Below are 19,395 nucleotides of genomic sequence, written 5' to 3'. Positions count from 1 at the left end.
CGTATAGATAAGCGCGAAGCCCGGTAAGATTCGTTACCTTATCGACGACGTCGTTGAAATAATCATTAAAATGTATATGTACAAAATGTTAAAAAGGACGTAATTTTTTACCTTCCCAAATAATAAATTTACCGTTACTTCTGCTTCGCCTATTTCACGTCTAATTACGGACATCCGTGAGAGAATTGTTTTTGCATAACAAATAATAAATGTTTAGAAAGAGTTAATAAAAAAAAAAATTAAAAATACAATGGTTACAAATATCTATATAAATTATCGTTGTATACGTTGTCGACACACGATATTCCATGCTATAGTATTAAATTGTATTCTCTGATAACAATCATATACTTTTTTATCTAAACCAGATTAAAGGCTGGTGTTCGCGTATGTTACTCAGCATCGAAAATTCATTTATCAGGTCTCATTTTAGACATGATTCAACGAATATCGATGTCATTGCAACAATGACGATCATTAATATCTGTATATGTGTGCGCGTAAGTCTTAAATATTTTCTCTGTAAATATAAATAGATAATGCATTGTCAAAGATATAATGCCAGACAAAAATTCGACTTATTTATTACGAACGATCCATTCTGTGTACATATAATAGAAATTCCATTTGTTACAATAGCTTTATCCGCTTTACTAAGTCAATCGATATCAACAAGTAGCGTTCCAGTAGAGACTTCGAGTATCTAGTTAAGATGAAGGAGTAGAGAACGTTCAAATCGTTACACTCAAGGATGTACGTATAAATTAAAAGGAAAAAATTCACGAGGAAAAAATACTTTCCAAATATATTTTATTAAAACCTTTTCTATTCCTTGTGAATAAATTCCACAATCATTGAACTCTAATAAGATTATCGTATAAAAGTGAAAACTTTTTACAAAATATGTATATACAGTTTACATTCACAAATTAAATCAGACATTTATAGCAATGAGAGGCGCATACTTTCCAACCCACTTAGCATTTTCAATAGCAGAATCAATTGCTTTCTTTGCTGCTTTCGAGGCTGATCCTAGACGTTTTATATTTTGATCGATGAAACGACGAAGCTATAAAAATTAAATGTATACAATTTAATTTGCATTCATTCATTCTTCACAGATATTCATCGTATTCGTGATATTAAGTAAATATTTCATTACCTTGTTTGTCTGTTCCGTAGTTGTCATATGCTCTCCTATAGAAATAAACATCTTACCTAAAAAATCGTATCCTTGTCTGTTCGAAAAATAATAATAGTTATTTTTATCGATCAAAAATATATCAACATACATTTTAATGCGTATACACGTTCGATACGTACGAATCAATAATGCTTCCGAGATTGTTTTCAACGAATTCTAAAGTATGATCGACGTTTTCTGGATTACCCTTCGTAACAGCAGTAACTATCGAAAATCTGTACTGCTTACGAATTCTCGAATTTCGAGTAATCGATACGTTCAGGTATCTGTCGACAAATTACCATTTGTGAGTTTTCATTCGTACATACTTACTTGTCGCTATGAAACATACTTATTCAATAAAATAGGATTTCGACTACATCCGAGTGCAGACAGTAAAAGTTCTTGTTCGATATGTAAATCTGTGTCGAATAATCTTTTCCACACTGTAAGCCAATCCTTATCATTCCCTGTACGTATGCCAATGCAATAGACGAAACTTTTCAAATCAGGTAATATTCTAAATAAATCGATGAAAAAATATCAATTAAATAAATGAAAACATGCGTTACGTTTAAAATGGATTTATAAATGTTTTTTCTTTCTTACGTTTCATTCGATGACGATATCCACGAATTAAATAACATTTTCGATGTCTCGAGGCAGTGAGCGTTATTGAGCGCGCACGAGGCCGATAATATTATCTCCCGTTGAAGTTTCGTCCGGACGTTATCGGACGAATCCTCCATGAATCCCAATAACTCGTAAATAGGTAAAATCAGATTTTCCGCGTATTTCTAAAAAACAAAATTTACGATAAACCGATTTTTTGTTGAATCTCTTATGAATATCGAAAAAAATATCGACGCCTCTTAACCCTTTTTTTTACCTGGAACGCTGTATGAACCTTCGATACTTTATTCAAGATTCGATTGAGAAACATGAAATTATTAACGGCGGCGAGCCAAGGCTCGTAGTCCGTCTCTCTCTTAAGATACTTGGACAAGTCGAATGGAATCGAATAATCTATATATCCTGCTCTTGCCAGATTAAAAGCATCGTCGAGGAGAGCCGCACGGTTCACCGAGGGAATGGAGATAAACTCCTTTGATCTGAGGTGATCAATAAGCATCTTCCAATTGGTCTCATCGTAATTGACTCGGTAGAATCCGATTTGCTGGACGTTGAAGAGCACCCAATCGGTGTCGCGAAAGTTCGAAATCATCGTCCTCTTATCCCAAGGACATAGCCAGAGCTTCGGCCGAGTCCTTCGAAAATCGATAATAGACGAGCTCGTAGCGAAGGTCAGAGGTATCCACCATGTGTGTTCTTCGTCATTGTCGTTCATTTTTCTCGTGTCTCGATTAAGATAAAATCGTTCTTGAGATACCAATGCCCAATGTTTTGTATAATTTCGCGTTATCGTTATCAAAGGATATCCCACTTGATTTGCCCAAGATTCGACAACGTCCTTGACAAATTTACAGTTCTTCGTGCTATTTGATGACGAATCAATAGCTCTTTGCAAATAATTATACAAGTCGTATGGTCTGGCAACTCGATACGACCTAAAATGTTCGTTAAATATTATCATGATTAATTTCGTTCGATCGATTACCAAAACGTTTGCACCTCAATCACGTACATTTCACTTAAATAATGTCGCAATCCTTTCTGAAAGACATTCTCACCAATCGCATGTTTTATCATTCGAATTATGGACGCTCCTATAGAGAAGAATAAGCATTTTGTTTCATTGAGATACTTTTGAAATAAAGCTTAGAGTTATAATATAAACCTTTTCTATAAGTAACAAAATCTAGCGTAGCCATGATACTGCTAGGACTTCCGACGTTTTTACCATTCATGGATCTATTGTGATTCACAGAATCCAAGAGAAGAGTAGGTTGAACGTAATCAACGACAAACATATCCATCATTTTCCATGTTGGTTGTACCAAAGAGAGTCCTAAATATTGGAAATACGAGGCAAAGCCCTCTTTTAACCAAGCGACATTCCAAAATTCTGGCGTTACCAAATTCCCGAACCACGTGTGCGAATATTCATGTGCCATAGTAACCAAGCCATCAACCATTTTTCTCATTGGAATTGTTCCATTCTGAAATAGAACTACCGACTCACGATACGTTATCATACCCCAATTTTCCATAGCGTGAAAATTGAAATCAGCTATGGCAAATTGATCCATTTTTTTAATAGGATTTTCTACTTCCATCCAGTTTTGTAAAGCTGTATAAATTAACCAGCCTTGATTCAAAGCGAGGCTACCGTGCGATAGCATGCTGTCTCTCGTCCAGATCTTAAAATCTTTTGAGGATTCTGAAATTTCGACTACGTAATCATGTACCGACCATCCGACGAGATACGTCGACATCCGTGGAGTAGTCAGGAACGTTGTCAGACGATAAAATGTATCGCTGCAAATGTTCAAATTAAAGACCATGATTTAAAACATAAAAAAATGTTGTACCCATTGCATGAAATTATACTAACACCTCCTCAATCTTTTTTATATCGGTATTACTAGTGGCCGTTTGATTAGAATAATGACCAATGCTTATTGTAAATGTCGCTTTTAAATGTGGTTCGTCCATGCACGGAAACGCTTGCCGAGCGTATGTAGGTGAGAATTGAGTTATACCAATCCATCTGGAAACAATTGATGCAAATAAATAAAAGCTAATGATAAATAGCATATAATGAACTCACTTCTTTTGTCCATCCACCTCGTAGGAACTTCTATAAAATCCAAACACGTCATCCTGGATTTCTCCCACAAAAGAAAGAACCAAAGTATACCGTCCAACTTCGAAATATTTCATGCATTTGACGATATAAAATTGTCTATTTGTATCGATATATTGATCGTGAATCAAAATTTTATCGGTTCCTCTGTATAGAAAAGATTTATCCTTATCTATTCTTAGCTTATGAGCATGTAGTACTATCGTATTTGTCTTTTCCAATGCGTCGAACGTTATCCGAACTTCGGCTTCATAGAGAAAGTCGTTTGCAGCCAATTTTGTTAATATTCGTAGATCATAGGAAATCGGAACTATATTTTTTGGTAATCTGTATACCGACGCATCATCGATTTCATGCTTTGTTGTGTTATTCGCGAAATTGAAATCAATTAAAATGATATAAAGAAGAAAATGTAAAATTTTTTTAAAATGTAAACTCATCGTATTTATTTGAAGCAAGTCGATCAAGCATGAATCAAGAAATCATAGAAAGATCGACTTACCGATGATTCGAGAAGATTAATCTACTTCGTCGTGGCTCAATTAGAAATGAAATTTATTTATTGTGCAACGTTTCTTTATCGCGATCCCTCTATCGCGATATCCGAGATTCGGATATCTACTCTGTCATTAATAAAGTTTCGTAAAAAGTAGTTTATCGTAAGTTATTGATTGAAGGAATTCAGGACGACTACGAATGGAAACGTTCATTTCTGATAAAAAGATAAACCAATTGTTTAAAACGAGATCTATGCGAATTGAGATACAGACAACTTCTCGAGGAAATTAACGCTTATGCAAAAGTTCGATTACGTTTCTCGAAAAAAATGTAACAAAGTTCTCGTACATATGTATATACCATTAAGTGATTTCAATGGATTACAATACGTTATTATTAACAATTGGAAACTGATGAATTTATGAATAGTTTAATTATATTTATTTTATTCGATCATTCTTCCAGTTCTACAAAAATGTAATACATTCATTTATTTCGTATTAATCTATTATTTTTGGCAAATCAGATAAAATGATAAAATCCGATTATACGAGCATTCAATTAAGTCATTGCTTTTCGGTTTTGTTATCGAGCAAAGTACAAAGTTTCTTTCGTCGTATCGGTAATTTGTTTTTATCAAAAAAACTAAAGTAAAGTTTGTCGCTGGAACGAAAAAATATTTTAAAGAAAGATTTCTATGCCCGTCTTTTATCTGTTAACGAGTCATCTTCGATGACTCTTGCGAAAGATCTTAACTTGTTCTCACATCGTTTCTTTCGAAGTATCTTACCGAACCTAATCGATGGCTTTCGGAGGTTAACGATGTTGAGGTTTTCGATGCAACTCGCAGAAATTTGCATATAATGGAGACAGAGACGAGCGTGTCGTAGCTTTAGCCTTCACAACCGAGTTTACTTACATTCCACATAGCTCGATATTGGAAGCTCTCTGGCGGACGTGCTACCTTTGCTCACGTGTTCTTATACAACAATGTGCCTTACCTAAGGCGTCGCGTCATCGTCATTGGCCTTTTTACATGAACATCGATCATTATTTTTGATCGTTTATCATTTATACGAATAATTGAAATTCTAGATAAGGACGACTAAAATTTGTTTAACCTCTATGTTCGACTGGAAACATCTTTAATTGTATAATAAATGAGACGAAAATGGATCCGAGCTAAACATCGATATTTTTCATCGTTACTTATCGCAATTTCATATATATTATACAATTTTGAGCAAATTCATTATATGAATACGACGGAGATAATCGACCGATGACAACCGACGGATAAAAAACAATTATCTCGCATAAATTGATTATACAGAATTTATAAAGGTATATAATAAATGAAATGTAGAATATTAAATTTCGCAATGAATTTTAATCCTTCTAAGATTTTTGTCTTTTTATGAAATAGACACGTTCTGACAATATTTTTAAGAATACACCGTGTATCGAAATTCTGTAGACGAAGATCTTCACGGCAAATGATTCTCTCTTTTTTCGTTCCTTTCTTCTCTTTCTCTTTCTCTCTCTCCCCCTCTCTCTCTTTCACTCTCTGTCTTTTAGTATCGTATGAGACAATAGAATCCTCTATGGATTGAGACAATGCTGCCAGACTTCAAGATGAATAATTACATGGATTTAACGAGCTAGCGCTACGACTATTTAATGAGTTTGGTTGACTTAATGAGCTGATCCATGTGTATGGACCTACCTCGAATCAAATGCTAAATGAGCTCGTATTTTTTAGTCCGTTGCTAGTACTTAACCGTTTGAATAAAACATAGTCGAACCATTGATATCTTTGCAGGTGTCAACGAATGATTTGTTTAAGAACTTGCTCGAAAGAACGTTTATTTCTCGAGTAGATTCAATCAATCGAGACGATAATGAGACGAACAAAGAACTCCAAGGAAATTGCAACGATGATTGCTCTGCATAATGAAGAAGTCCTATCGCTCCATTATATGCTACTGTAGTTTCATAGCGATATCTATAATCCATGACGGAGCAATCCCACATCGAAAACTTTCGAAGTTTACTCTATCTTACGTAGTCTTTGCACGGAGAATAAAAGAAAGTGAGTTCAGTGCCTGCACGAATACTCCTTCGAGAAATTTGACTTTAGCGTAACCGCTTTTAACTCTTTAAGCGAATTTTCAGTTAACCACATAATTAACTTATAAGACGTTATAGAACTAAGAAGAATACAAGCACATGATCGAATAGTAATATATATGTTAAAATATTAAGATTAGATAAATAATAAATTAACGGGAGTTCTACTTTAATGTAATATTCAAAACGTAAATATACGTTCATTAAACACGAGTTAATGTATGTATACTGCAAAGAACTGAGTTTTTTTCAAAGAATGGACTTTTCTACGTAAAATATTTAATAAAGAAAACGAGTTATTTCACTTCTCTTTCTTTCCCGTTAACAAAGTTAAATTTTTATTTCTTCTTCGTTTCATTTCTCCCTTGTTTATCTGTAACTCGTATTATTCTCGGAATTCATTTTGAATTTTACAATCTTGATTTATCAATGAACATCTACAATGAACAAATTTATTAAGGAACAATATCGAAGTTCCTCAAGAAATAACATTCTTGAATATTGAAAATATCATGACGGTCATTGTATTTTTATGTAAAACTCTTTCGTAAAAATAGAAAGACGAATTCGTTTTCAAAATATAACGAAATATCTAACCTTATCTATTATCTTGAAATCATGCATCCATCGATCAAGAGATTTTGTAGCAAAAAATTTCATTAATTTCGTATCACCGAACGAAGACTTTCGATCACATGATATGCTTGAAATAAAAACTCGATTACTAAGAATTACAGTAACATAAATACAAATCAGATAACAGAGTCTTTTACTTAGCGTCACATTGTTCTTTATCATATCGCAAAGTATTTTAAAAATCAATACATTTCAAGCTTGTAGTAAAACCTTGCGTCTCGATACGATTCAATAGAAGACCGATAATTTCTCAGCTAATAACATGGAATTTCATTTTATTTGAAATATAACAAATAGAAAGATCACATAGATATTGGAAGTTTTCTAATTTTCTTCTTTTCTTTCGTAATAGAAACGTAATAATAAAAATGACTTTTCAAATTCGAACACGTTTTTAATCTATAAAAAGAAAAAAAAAGAAAGAACATTTAAAACTAAATAATATTTATTATCTATCTATTATCTATCTTATGCAAAATAATAACTACGTGATAGACATATCCCCTCCATAGATATTGATAGAATAGTATGACATTAATTGCCAAAACAAAAAATCTATTGTTCGGACAATCAAAAGAAAGAAAAGAGAGAGAAAGAAAGAAAGAATCTGTCCTTTGATAATATCGTTCTTATCAGTGATGTTTCCTGCAACGATTTCCCGTATTTTCTATGTCTCTTCACGTTTCTCTCATGATTTATTCGTCGTCCATTTGCACGGTACAGTATCAGAATATTTTTTACCCCACGGCTCTTTTTATTTCACGGTAGGGCATTGTTTTGAACGAAGAGTGTACGTGTACACACGTACACGCGTACACAGAGTTATACGTACATACCTATGTGAAAGCTTCGTTGTGCCATGACTTGCACATATTTTTACAGCGGCTGCCCTTCGCAATTCTCGAAATCTTCCTTCTTGAAAGCCATCTACTGTAGTCTAAAATCCTATGCATAGTATACACAAGGTAGGTACTTTTATACGACTATATTACCGGTCTTTATTTATCATGCGGAAGATGCACCATGTTGACAAGGAAACTCGGCAATCTCCCTAGAGGAATGCACGTTGCAATGTACACTCTCTAAATACTCGCTTTTTCTTTTTCTTGCTCCATGTACATGGTCCGCAATGTTTAGTTCATCTTTTTTTCCATCCATTTCTCTTTACGATTCTATGCTCGATAGATATTTCGAACATTTTGCATTGACTTCGACCGGTAATATCAGGGACGTGCTGAAGACCTTCTGGACGATGTAGCTAACAAAAAAAAAAAAAAAACGAGAAGGACGGAAAGGAGAGGATTCGATCAGTCTCTACAAAGTTTGATTCGAAGACGAAAAAAAGAATGAAATTCGATAGAAATCACGGACAGACAGATTTGAAGAGAAAAACGAAGAGTGTGACAAGTGGTAGTAATGACTGCCGGCATGGTCGAGGCTAAAAGAAATAAAAGGAAAAAGGAAGTCAAACGTTTAGCCAGAACCGAAATCTAATTCAGTCTGGGAAGCAAAGACAGTGAGCGAAACATTGCCTTTGCGCAAACTGCTTGGCTTGCTTGCACATCGACTTCGGTACCACGATAATTTGATTATTGGTTCGTTTGAAAGCCTCGTTTCTCATTTATGGACTCAGTAGTGGTAGTCATAGTCTCTAGGTTCGCAAAGCCTTTTGCTTTATACAATAATATTGAGGAAATTCAATGAAAATTGTATAAATAGATGCAATTCTTTTTTTTACTTTTTGCTCATTCATATCCATTGTGGATACATCACTATGGTTTCGTATTTAATTAATTTATATATATATATATATATATATATATATATAAACATAGGAAAAAGAAATAAAATCATATCGTAACAAACTCAGGCTGGGACATTCAAGTTTAGAATGATATTATTAAAAAGTTTTCACCGATTGTCGCAGTAGCCATTCGTTCGATAAAATTCATTTTCATTTGCGACCCGTTTCTTATTTAATTTACTATAGGAGCGTGGAAATATTGCGAGAGAATGCAATTAGCTCGAGCCACTCTCGGAAAATACGAAGAAGCCATGCTGTTAGAAAACTTGATACCTATTCTCTTAGAAATGGTGTTTTGTTTCGAGGCGAGTCGAACGTCGCCATTCCTCTTGATTATATACGAATCGTTTTTACGTTATTATTATTAACCAATCCCTTTCGAGAAGGATCCCCCAGATTCATCGACGCGATCACAAAACGAAATTCCGTTGGTGCCATAGACGGAGTTAAACACACTTTCTCGACGACTTCCTCGTATCTTTATCAACCAAAGAAAAATGAGTAAAAGAGGAGAGAAAGAGAGAGAGAGAGAAAGAGAAAGAGAAGAGGAGAGAGAAAGAGAGAGAGAGAGAGTACTGCAAGGGAAGGAGTGTACGTACTTTTGAAGGGAGTGGTTTTTGTGTTCGCATGAGTAAATATTAGCGGAGGATGATGAGGGCCCTCCGACCACTTCCTCTTTTCTTTCTCCTCCCTCTTCTCATCCCACCGACACGATGACCACCATCGCACATCTCTATCGATGTCGTCGTCGTCGTCGTCGTCGTTGTCGAGCTCGGTAACATCTCTGCTTCTGTCCGTTTTTCTTTTTTTTTTCATTCACCTTCCGTCGCGACGTCATTCCCAAGACCACCGGGCTTCCACTTGTCCTCCTCACGAAAACTCCCTCGGATCTAACCGAAAAGCCAGTCTGATATTAGCTCCATTCAAGCGTGTACTCGCCATCACGATGACGTTCCTTTTATCGGAGGGACTTGAGGACTTTTAAAAATCAGCACTCTTGGATAATTACCTGGCATTTGTCAAGTTTCATCATTCTCGTTCTCTCCCATTCTCTCTTCAGCTATCATTCCCCGTACGATAAAAATGAAAGCTTCTATATGAAAAAAGTTTCATATTCTTTGATATAGCTAATCACATAATAGTCTTAGTAAGACGACCGCTTCGTTTGGTTTTCTTTTCGACACGTAGCCAGTGAAATCTCGGAGAGTTATAAAAGAAGCTGAAACACCGAGGTAAGAGCAGACAACGAGTTAATTAGGACCACTTCTGTTTCATTAAGAATGGATACACGTGAAGTATGAGGAAATCCGGAGAATAATATCTACGAACGTGAAATGTTTCTACGGTTAGATAAAAATTTGTAAATTTATGAAGATTTACATAATATCATTCTCTCCGACGGATGTTCAACTACTGGTCAGCATATTCTTGATGGTCGTTTTTCAGTCTCGTTACTACCTACTTATGTGATTTTTTTAGATAGGAACATTTTATATTTCAGAAATAAAGAGGTAAAGAAAACTTCAAAATCTTCTATTAGATTTCACGCGTCTCTTCTTCGTCGATTTCGATCGAGGACCTATTTTCTAGCGCATCGCTTTCGCACATACGAGAAGCCAATAAAATCGAAGCCTAAGAATTTTCGCGAGCTCTTCAAAAGCTTGACTTCTTTAAGCGTATGCACTTACGAGTTCCGCAGATTCTATTAGCGCGAGACATGTCGTTCGGAATATGCAATTCGACATAATATATGTATAGGTACGTATATATGTATGTATGTGTATGAAAGTCATCTATACGAGGAAAACGCGGGAAGGAATTTCTGTGCCGAAGGAAATATCGCTGCCACGGATTCAATAGCTCTCTCGCGAATGAACGAACGAATGAATGTTCGCATAAGTGACTACAAACCGACTCTGATTCTCTTACTTGCTCGTCGTCGAAACGAGAGTAACGCCAATAACGAGATAATAAAAATAATAGAGCGAGTGGATAATAAAATTAATCCTGCGAAGAGGTACCTATCTGCTACTTATTTTTACTCATTTTTATGATGGACGTCAATCGCTCGTCCGGAACATAGCTATCTCTCGCATATTTTAACGATATACGCTCGGTTATAAATAATTTCGTTTTACAATAGATCGAACTAAATATCGGCCTGACCTAACTAAAACGCGTGGGGGAGTTGCTTTCGATCTTTACGTCAGTCGTTACGTCATAGTGATTCGTTCAGTAAATCCTTTGCGGAGTTAATTTTGAATAGGCGTTCGATCGAAAGAATTTTATGAGTGGAATAAAAACGTAAGAGATTTATGAATAATAGTAAATATTTTTTATTCATGAATCTATTCTTTAATTCGTGAGAGAGTAATTAACCGTATAGTTTCATACTTTAGTTTAAAGCTGCTAAGTACGTTGACACTCTCTCGTATTCGCTCTAAGTATATAAATGTCGCTTGAAACGAGAAAACGGAGACGTTAAAACTTTAATCCGTGGTTCATTGAGCTTAGGGATTGTCTCAACTACCCTATCTAATTAGCAACTTGTGTTTCCCATTCTCCCCGACGTTCTCTCTACATCCATTGAAATTCTATAGGCCTATCCATAGCGAAGAAGTTTTCGCGATAACTAACGTTAACTGCTTATCGCTAACTCTCTTTGACGTACGCAGACTAGCGTTTTCACAAGTGCTTTTCATCGCGGTATAAGTAGCTAAATACGAAATCGAATTTTTCCTAGAAAACGAATTTGGAAAAGTTTCAAAAAGTGAAGATGATCGAGAGGAACAGTGTCGAGTATTCGAGCGAGTCAACATCGTAGGATGTAAGAGAGTCGAGAATAAAGAGGCGTCATAACATTGGTCCATATTCTTTTTCCAAACGAAAGAAAGAAAAGAAAAATAAAAAAGACAAAAAGAAAAATAGAGAAAAGAAAAGAAGAAATAAAATACATCAAACACGTAACTATACCGATATCTGTCTATACAAATATATGTTAAGAAAAGAGAAGTTAGGAAAAGGAATGAAGGAATCCCTGTGTCGATCGGAATCCTTTATTTACAACGGGCTCATTATCGTATGGCGTAGTGAGTGCGCGCGCGTACACTCACTCGCTCGTGAGGAGAGCTCATTGTTAATTCACGTACTCGGACGACTGGAAGACTGCAGGCTTCCAACGATTATGACGAAAACTAGGTGAATTGATAATAACGGCAAGGAAGGGAAACGATTCATCCCCCTTTGGATGGACGCACGTCGAAGGGCGGCTGGCGCTCCTGCGCAAGCGTCCGGTTCGGAACGAGGTTGGCGACGGCTACGACTACGACTACGACTACGACTACGACGACGACGTCGACGTCGACGACGACGGTGGCGACGGTGGCGAAGGCTGGACGACGCTGACGGCGCTCACTTCAATCCTCGCCGCGTGTCCGTCGACCCGGACGACAATCTCGATCTTTTCCTTCTCTTTTTTTCTCTTCTTTCTTCGTTTCTTTGTCCTCGTCGTCATTATCATCATCATCCTATTCGTCGCCGAATACGATTCGCGCGTTTTTCATAAAGACGAGAAATATCGGACGATAAGCGACTCGATTAAGAGCCGTGTAATGTTCATTCGTGTGTGTCTTGTGGCACCGATCTCGTCTCGAAAGTCCGATCGTCTATAATAGTTCACGGGCACATACCCTCGGCGAATACAAGGAGGATCAACGACTTCGGACGATAACAAAAGGACTCTATGACGAAGTTCGCCAACAACGACGACGACGACGACGTTCGATCGTCTCGGACGAGGATCGATGTGATTTATTCTTCCTACCACGCGATAAAGAGAGCGGTGATACTGGCGAGATAACGCGCCAACGGGAGAACGAAGAAGAAGGAGAAGAAGACGACGATGTCGGACAGCGTGATCTCTTGAATTTTGCGCGGACTCTATCCCAATCTCCGAAATCCTTCGGACATTCTTTTTAAGACGATTTTTCTCTTTCTTTCTTCTCTCTCTCTCTCTCTCTCTCTTTTTCTTTTATATTCTGTCCTCTTCGAAATTCGAATGACTCGCTCGTTGAAAGTCGCATTTTTAAGTGACAGTGAGGACAGATCGAGGAACTTAGGACGTCCAGCACGTGCACGGACAATGCCTGCCGAACGTCCGTCGTAAGACCGAATGGAACTTTAAGAGCTGAACTTTCACGTGGCCTACTTCGGTAAAGTCCTTCGTGACTGGAGGGCACGCAAGGTGAGCGTCATACTTCGTTACTTGTTGCCGTTACCCTCGCCTTTGCGGCCCCTTTTGACGCGCCGATTACCTGCCACCGAACGTTTTACTCGATATAACCCAGCCGCAAGTAGCACAAGCTAATAGCAGTTATCTAAGTACCTAGTATATATTTTCGAAAACGTGCCAACACCATCGTTCGTGCCGAACTCGACGAAATCTCGTGAAAATTTTCATGCATCGTGAAATCACGTATATCAGTAGATACGAATACAGATCGTCCTTCTGATCGACGGCAATAAGCTGTCCGTGCGATATTCGCGTTACGTCAAAAGGGAGGAATTCAAGGAATGCAAAATTCGAGGAAGATTATTCGATCCTCTTCGTCGAGCGGCGGAATGCGCGACGAAAATTCCGTCGAACAATCGAAAGCCGACCGATACTGACGAAGCGAACAAGTTTCGCCCTGCCATCGTGCTAAACTCGGTGTAAACGAACTCTAGATCCGTTTATTCCGCTCGACCAGGCGGCGATATATCGAACCGGCCGTGACCGCTCGAGTGAGTCTAGCGCGAGAAAAAGGGGATGATTTCTAACAGAATATAGTAGAAGGCCGATCGCTTTGTTAGATCGCGACAAAATATACGATTTCTTGTCGAGCCTTATCGGTCGTTTCTTTCAATCAAATCGACGTATACTTTATAACAAATCTACACCCTCAAAGTTACTTGCTATATCGAAGGAAGTAGTACAGTGACGATAAAGTTGACGATAAATCCGTCAAACTCGCTTCCGTAACGTCGATAACGACGAAAGAAATGAATCACAAATTTTTTTGCGAAGATACCGAAGAAAAAAACATTTCATTTTTAGTAAAATTTATCAACCGAAGAGAATCTTTTACTGTATTATAATTCTACCATAAATTTCTTCCCAATAATCGACTCAATAGAATACATTACGATAATCAATACTTATGTCAAAGCTCCATAAATAAATTATTTCAATCGCACGTTTTTTCTAAGTCATCGTCTAATTCTAAATTTATTGTGTCGCTTCTCGACGATCATCGAGGAATCTCGAAGGGCCTAAGTATTTTATCGAACAGGAAATGTCATTAGTGTCACCGAAATTAGAAATCGAAAAAGACATTATTCCGAGTCCAACTACAGGAAATTATACTTTGCTGTTAGATGCGAGCTTATTTTTGAAAATCAATAGCAGTTCGTGAATCCCCTTAAACCCTCACGATCTTTCGCAATATATTCTCCGAATATTCCCCCTATTTTCGATTCTTTACGAACCTCGACACTTTGCGTGAAGTTCTTCGCATTATTATTCCAGTCTGTGTTAACGATTTATTAGCTTTTCGGTTATTCAATAACTTCGTTTCTTTCACTTTCTAACCTTGAATATAGCGCGCCGAACAATATTTCCATAATAATCACTAGATGTTCCATAACCAAATAAAGTAGTATGATTAAAGACAGAAAAGTCAATTATTAAACGAAGAAACATCGTTCTTAATAGAAGCGAGTTTCAAAACTCTAAATGACTATGAATGCGACTATGCAATCAAAAAGTTTACCACGGCGAATCTCTCTCAAATTATGTTAGAAGAACTTCTTGACGATAAGTTGTTGATCTTAAGTGAAGAAAGTACTTGCTATAGTAGTCGAGCCGTTCAGCAATTATGACGTTTCATTATTCAAGTATAAAAGACGAATCGCGAATAACGTACAATACTATAATTAGCCGTCTATTCTCATACAAATATGATTCTCGGAATCTGATCAACGTTTGTTAATGACGACTGATTCTATCGTATCGCATTAGATTACTTTGACTATTTTAATTCTATTTAATTCCTCGAGAATGTATACTCCTCTGTGAATATTTAAACGATAAACGATAATATTGATGTCCTCTACGAATTTTAATCGAAATAAAAGTTCTAATATTATACCCTGAACTCTTGTAGGTATCCAATTAATGAATGTTCTTTAATTACAAAGTTACAAAGAGAAATACCACCCCTTAACAAGATTTCGATTTCAAGGCTAAAAGACGAAGAGGCGTATGCAAATAGAACGACAGGAATTGGAGGCTCATGTTGGCCGAGCACTCCGAAGCTACGCATAATAATAATTTTAGGTCGAACACAAGCGTCGAAGGATTCTCCTTTATGCGTCCTTCCCGTGGCTCTGAACGTGAGATCAATAAATATCGATTAGTTCATACTTTGTGGATACACAAACATGCACTTGTACACTACGTCATGGCCACTTTGTGCTACGAGGGTCGAAGACTCTAAAGGACACAATATAGAGAAGCATTTTGCACTACAAAAATGGATCGATCGCTATTACGATATAATAATAACGATAATATATCGTAAATATGAAAATTATTGTATAGACTATCTTTGTAATTTATCTCGAAATACAAGCAAAAATTGCAGCCTGCAAATATTCTCGTTACGCATGATTCTTCATTAAAGTGCAAAATTGTCATCACAAAACAGCATTCTTGCAACTATCACTAAAACTCATATAATGAATTTCACACGTTCTACGGTCATATAGAGACGCGTCTTGATATCCTGATATTAAAACGTCAAATGAAGTGGTGCAATATCGTTCCATCGTTGAATTTTATTTTAAATAAAAATCCTGATGCTATGTGCTCGTCACATATTGAAACATTTTTTTTCTGTAGCGTCGATTGTACGTACCTACGTGCTCGTTACGTCACAAGAATATATAACGAGTACTTTATAGATTGGATCAAATGATAGATTGAACGAACATTTTTTCGGACCATAAGGATTGATGTGTTATTTAAATGAGAGCATAGTAATGGACATCTATTGTTCAATTATTTATGCTAAGTAAATAGAACATCTGTAAGTCTGACTGATGTAACAATAAAATAAAAAAAAAAAATCAAATGGCTTTACTTAGAACAACGTTTTAACAAAATTGTGAAATACATGAATTGATGAAGATCAACAAACACATCGTTATAAAATTCTAATAAGAATTTTCTTTTTCCATTTTCAATCAATGATCGATTTTTAAAAGTCTCGTAAAATCGCGATCGATCGTTAAGTTCAAACGAGACTTCGCGGACGCGCTTCGTTAAGAAGTCCGAAGGAAATAATCACGATTACTATAATATATCACGAGTAGCTAAGCACTTTTCGCGAGACAGCTCGATAAGGAACACGAAAGAAAGGTACACGCTATCGTTCGTGAAACACATTTAATCCAATATAAGAAAACCGTCACGAATACCTTTCGATAAGCGTTTACAACGTTCTAAGATTCTTACAATTTATAAGTCGATAACATTAAAACACCCTTTGATTGTCACATGATTCTAACTCTTATTTCGTTACGCGTTTAGGATTGACTCCTACTTCGTTACGTCAAACCGAATGTGATTTACACCGTTGATTTCAAAAGAAATAAAAATATTCTGAATAGAAACTCCGATTGAACGAACGTCGATCAAATTGGAAAGATTTGAAGGTTCGTTTCGTGCATCACGTCACGTCGAGATCACGATCAAAAAGTAGTCACGTGTCGGCCAACCGATACGCAATCGCGTCATGTTCACCAACGTTTCATTCTACTACGATAATTCTTCCTAATTATAGTATAGAAAGGAAAAGAAATGAAATGTCATTCGAATAGTAGAAAGGATTTAATCCGAGAACTTAAAAAACTGTATACGTGTAGAAGGATTGATGTTGGATCAGAGAAAACCACGAAATTGTTTAATATCATCTGTTTTCTCTTTCACTCTATTTTTATCTCTATTTTTTTACGAATTTCTGTTACTACTTTTACGCGATAATTAAATTAATAAAAAAAAAAAGCACACTGATATCTTTTTTCTTTCGGTCGAGATAGGAATATAATGAGTGCACGCAAGCATAAAGACGATTCTATCATGATTACCGAACAAATTTCTGTTCATCATCCGTGACAAGGAGGTTCGGGGAGAGAGATGAGAAGCATCGGATTAACAATGTGCGTACATCCTCCACCTGTCGAGCAGGACGGCTATCGTATTTACAATGTTCCCACCGGTCCATGTAACATCTATAGAAATTCAATATCGACTATAACGTCAAAATACATGTGCGTATGCACGCAAACAGATGCAATTATAAAGCATTCCGTATAGTTCCTTTTATAGGGGGGATCAAACGAACAACCGAGTATACGTTTTTAAAAACTGAAAGCGAATAATTTTAACTACAAACAATGACTGGAGGAAGGAACGAGCATTAACGATCTCTTCTGAAATCTTGTAATTTCAAGTCTAAGCGTGCATATGATCGTTAAAACTCATGAAAAGAAAGAACGAAGAAAGTTCTCTTGCCTTTGGTTTTACTTCGTCGTCCCACTTTTCTTCTTATTTCTTATGTTTCCGGTGTTGTCCAAGCAGAAAAGCTTTAACGAAATGCGTAAATCGATATCAAGTGGAAGATCTATAAAAATAAAAGTAACATAAGACTCTGATATATACAGGAAATTAAGATGTTTTTTTTTTATAGCGATGAGATACAGCATTATTCCATGTCCCATAAAGATTAAAACGATCTTTAAGGTCGCTTATTCGAATTGATAAGCTTTCCGAAGTAAGTGCTCGTTTGTTTTGAGATAAAAAGAAATCTACGTCAAGATAAATCCTCGCTAAAGAGGATGCTTCCGCCTTTATATTAACGATTCTGAAAGTTTTCCTTGAAGAGAAAAAGATTCGTTTTGGTTTAATGTCGGGAAAGAATGATATCCTTTCTCTCTCTCTCTCTCTCTCTCTCTCTCTCTCTCTCTCGCTCTCTTTCTCTTTTTCTCTTTTTCTCTCTCTTTCGACGATACAAAGCGATGTCAAACGTCGCGGGCTTATGGGAAATCAAGTGTAATTCGCAATTAATTAATTTTCATATCGGAACGCGAAATGGACGAACGAACCAATTACTAAAATGAACGAGAGCGGTTTGATCGATTGAAATTTCAAAAGGGTGAGGTATGTATTCGTACGATTATAAACGGTCCACGGTTATTCTCGAAGAACGAAAGACGAATTGGAGAAAGGATCGTGATTAACGTACGCTTGCTCATGCCAACGGCAAACGAGAGATAGAACCTCATTAAAGTCTCGACGGGTAAAAACGTTCTTTTTCGAGCCGATAGGCTTATCGGAATTTTTTCATCTCCACGGAATTTATTTATGTACTATATATCGACCTAATTTCAAACAGTTTCTTCCATTTCCTCAACGAAGAATATTGAGTCAACCGAATGGAAGCGGTAGTTTCCTTCGCTAAAACTAAATAGAAAGATGCTTTCGTTCGTCGCACGAGTAAATTATTCACAAATCGGTCCCATTGGTTCGTTGGTCTACCTTTAGTAACCATCCTCCTCTTCCTGTTCTTCCTTTTCCAAGATTTTTCCTTCGAGAGGACGACCACCTCGAGAAAAATCGAAACAAACCAACTTGTCATCGGAAATCTACATCGATCGAACACCAATTCCTGATTATTGCCTTCCGCATTGATGATTCAATCATTATCTTGTCTTCTTTTCAAGTACGATAGATGCGTTAACTGTACGAAACTGAACAACGTGTAATCGTCCGATTGGATGATCCATTCGATGGATAGACGATCAATTCGCAATGATTCTTCGCGATGTAAGAATGAAAGTTTTTATTTCTTAATAACACTGATGAATCATAATGTTGGTTTAATTAATATCCTCTGGCACAATGTTTATAAAGGACAATACAATGCGCAGGTTTTATCGCCCGTCGAATCTGCATCTGTTGGCATGCTATCTCATTTTCTTTTTTTCAAACATCGAACGATGAAGTGTCGTATACATATAAATACATATACATATATATATATATCGATTGGTATATATATATATATATATATATATATATATATATATATCGATTTACAGGGATGTTTTGTTGGAATCGCAGACAAATCGATGGTCGGTTCTAGGCTGAAGAGATACCACCAAATCCTCGATGTCTAATCGTTCGTTTCCTGTGTCAATAATCATCGTGAAAACGAAGTTCGATGATTTTCCGAGCGAACGTGAAAACGTGAAAATTCGATAGCGCGTTCGCTTTTC

The 19,395-nt window shown here is 36.4% G+C and overlaps 2 protein-coding genes across 2 annotated transcripts in view; one reads left to right on the top strand and one right to left on the bottom strand.

The window, feature by feature from the left end:
• Positions 1 to 797: 797 nt before the first annotated feature.
• Positions 798 to 4,845, bottom strand: LOC127062027 (aminopeptidase N-like). The gene is made up of 10 exons (XM_050989592.1): positions 3,915 to 4,845; positions 3,699 to 3,854; positions 2,982 to 3,622; positions 2,829 to 2,910; positions 2,073 to 2,751; positions 1,793 to 1,980; positions 1,536 to 1,703; positions 1,324 to 1,470; positions 1,163 to 1,238; positions 798 to 1,069 (listed from the first exon to the last, which is right to left on the bottom strand). The coding sequence occupies exons 1-10, from the start codon at positions 4,388 to 4,390 to the stop codon at positions 935 to 937; spliced, it is 2,748 nt and encodes a 915-aa protein (XP_050845549.1). The 5' UTR covers positions 4,391 to 4,845; the 3' UTR covers positions 798 to 934.
• Positions 4,846 to 12,359: 7,514 nt separating this feature from the next.
• The window catches only part of LOC127062024 (muscarinic acetylcholine receptor M5), a 32,516-nt gene continuing 25,480 nt past the window's right edge, over positions 12,360 to 19,395 (top strand). Inside the window, exon 1 of the mRNA XM_050989586.1 lies at positions 12,360 to 13,261. The gene's annotated coding sequence lies outside the window, so the exon portion shown is untranslated. The remainder of the gene's footprint in view (positions 13,262 to 19,395) is intronic.

This window comes from Vespula vulgaris, chromosome 2 (genome assembly GCF_905475345.1).
Source record: "Vespula vulgaris chromosome 2, iyVesVulg1.1, whole genome shotgun sequence".
Lineage (NCBI taxonomy): Eukaryota > Metazoa > Arthropoda > Insecta > Hymenoptera > Vespidae > Vespula > Vespula vulgaris.
The sequence above is the reverse complement of the archived record's forward strand: the minus strand, read 5'-3'. Positions and strand labels throughout refer to the sequence as shown.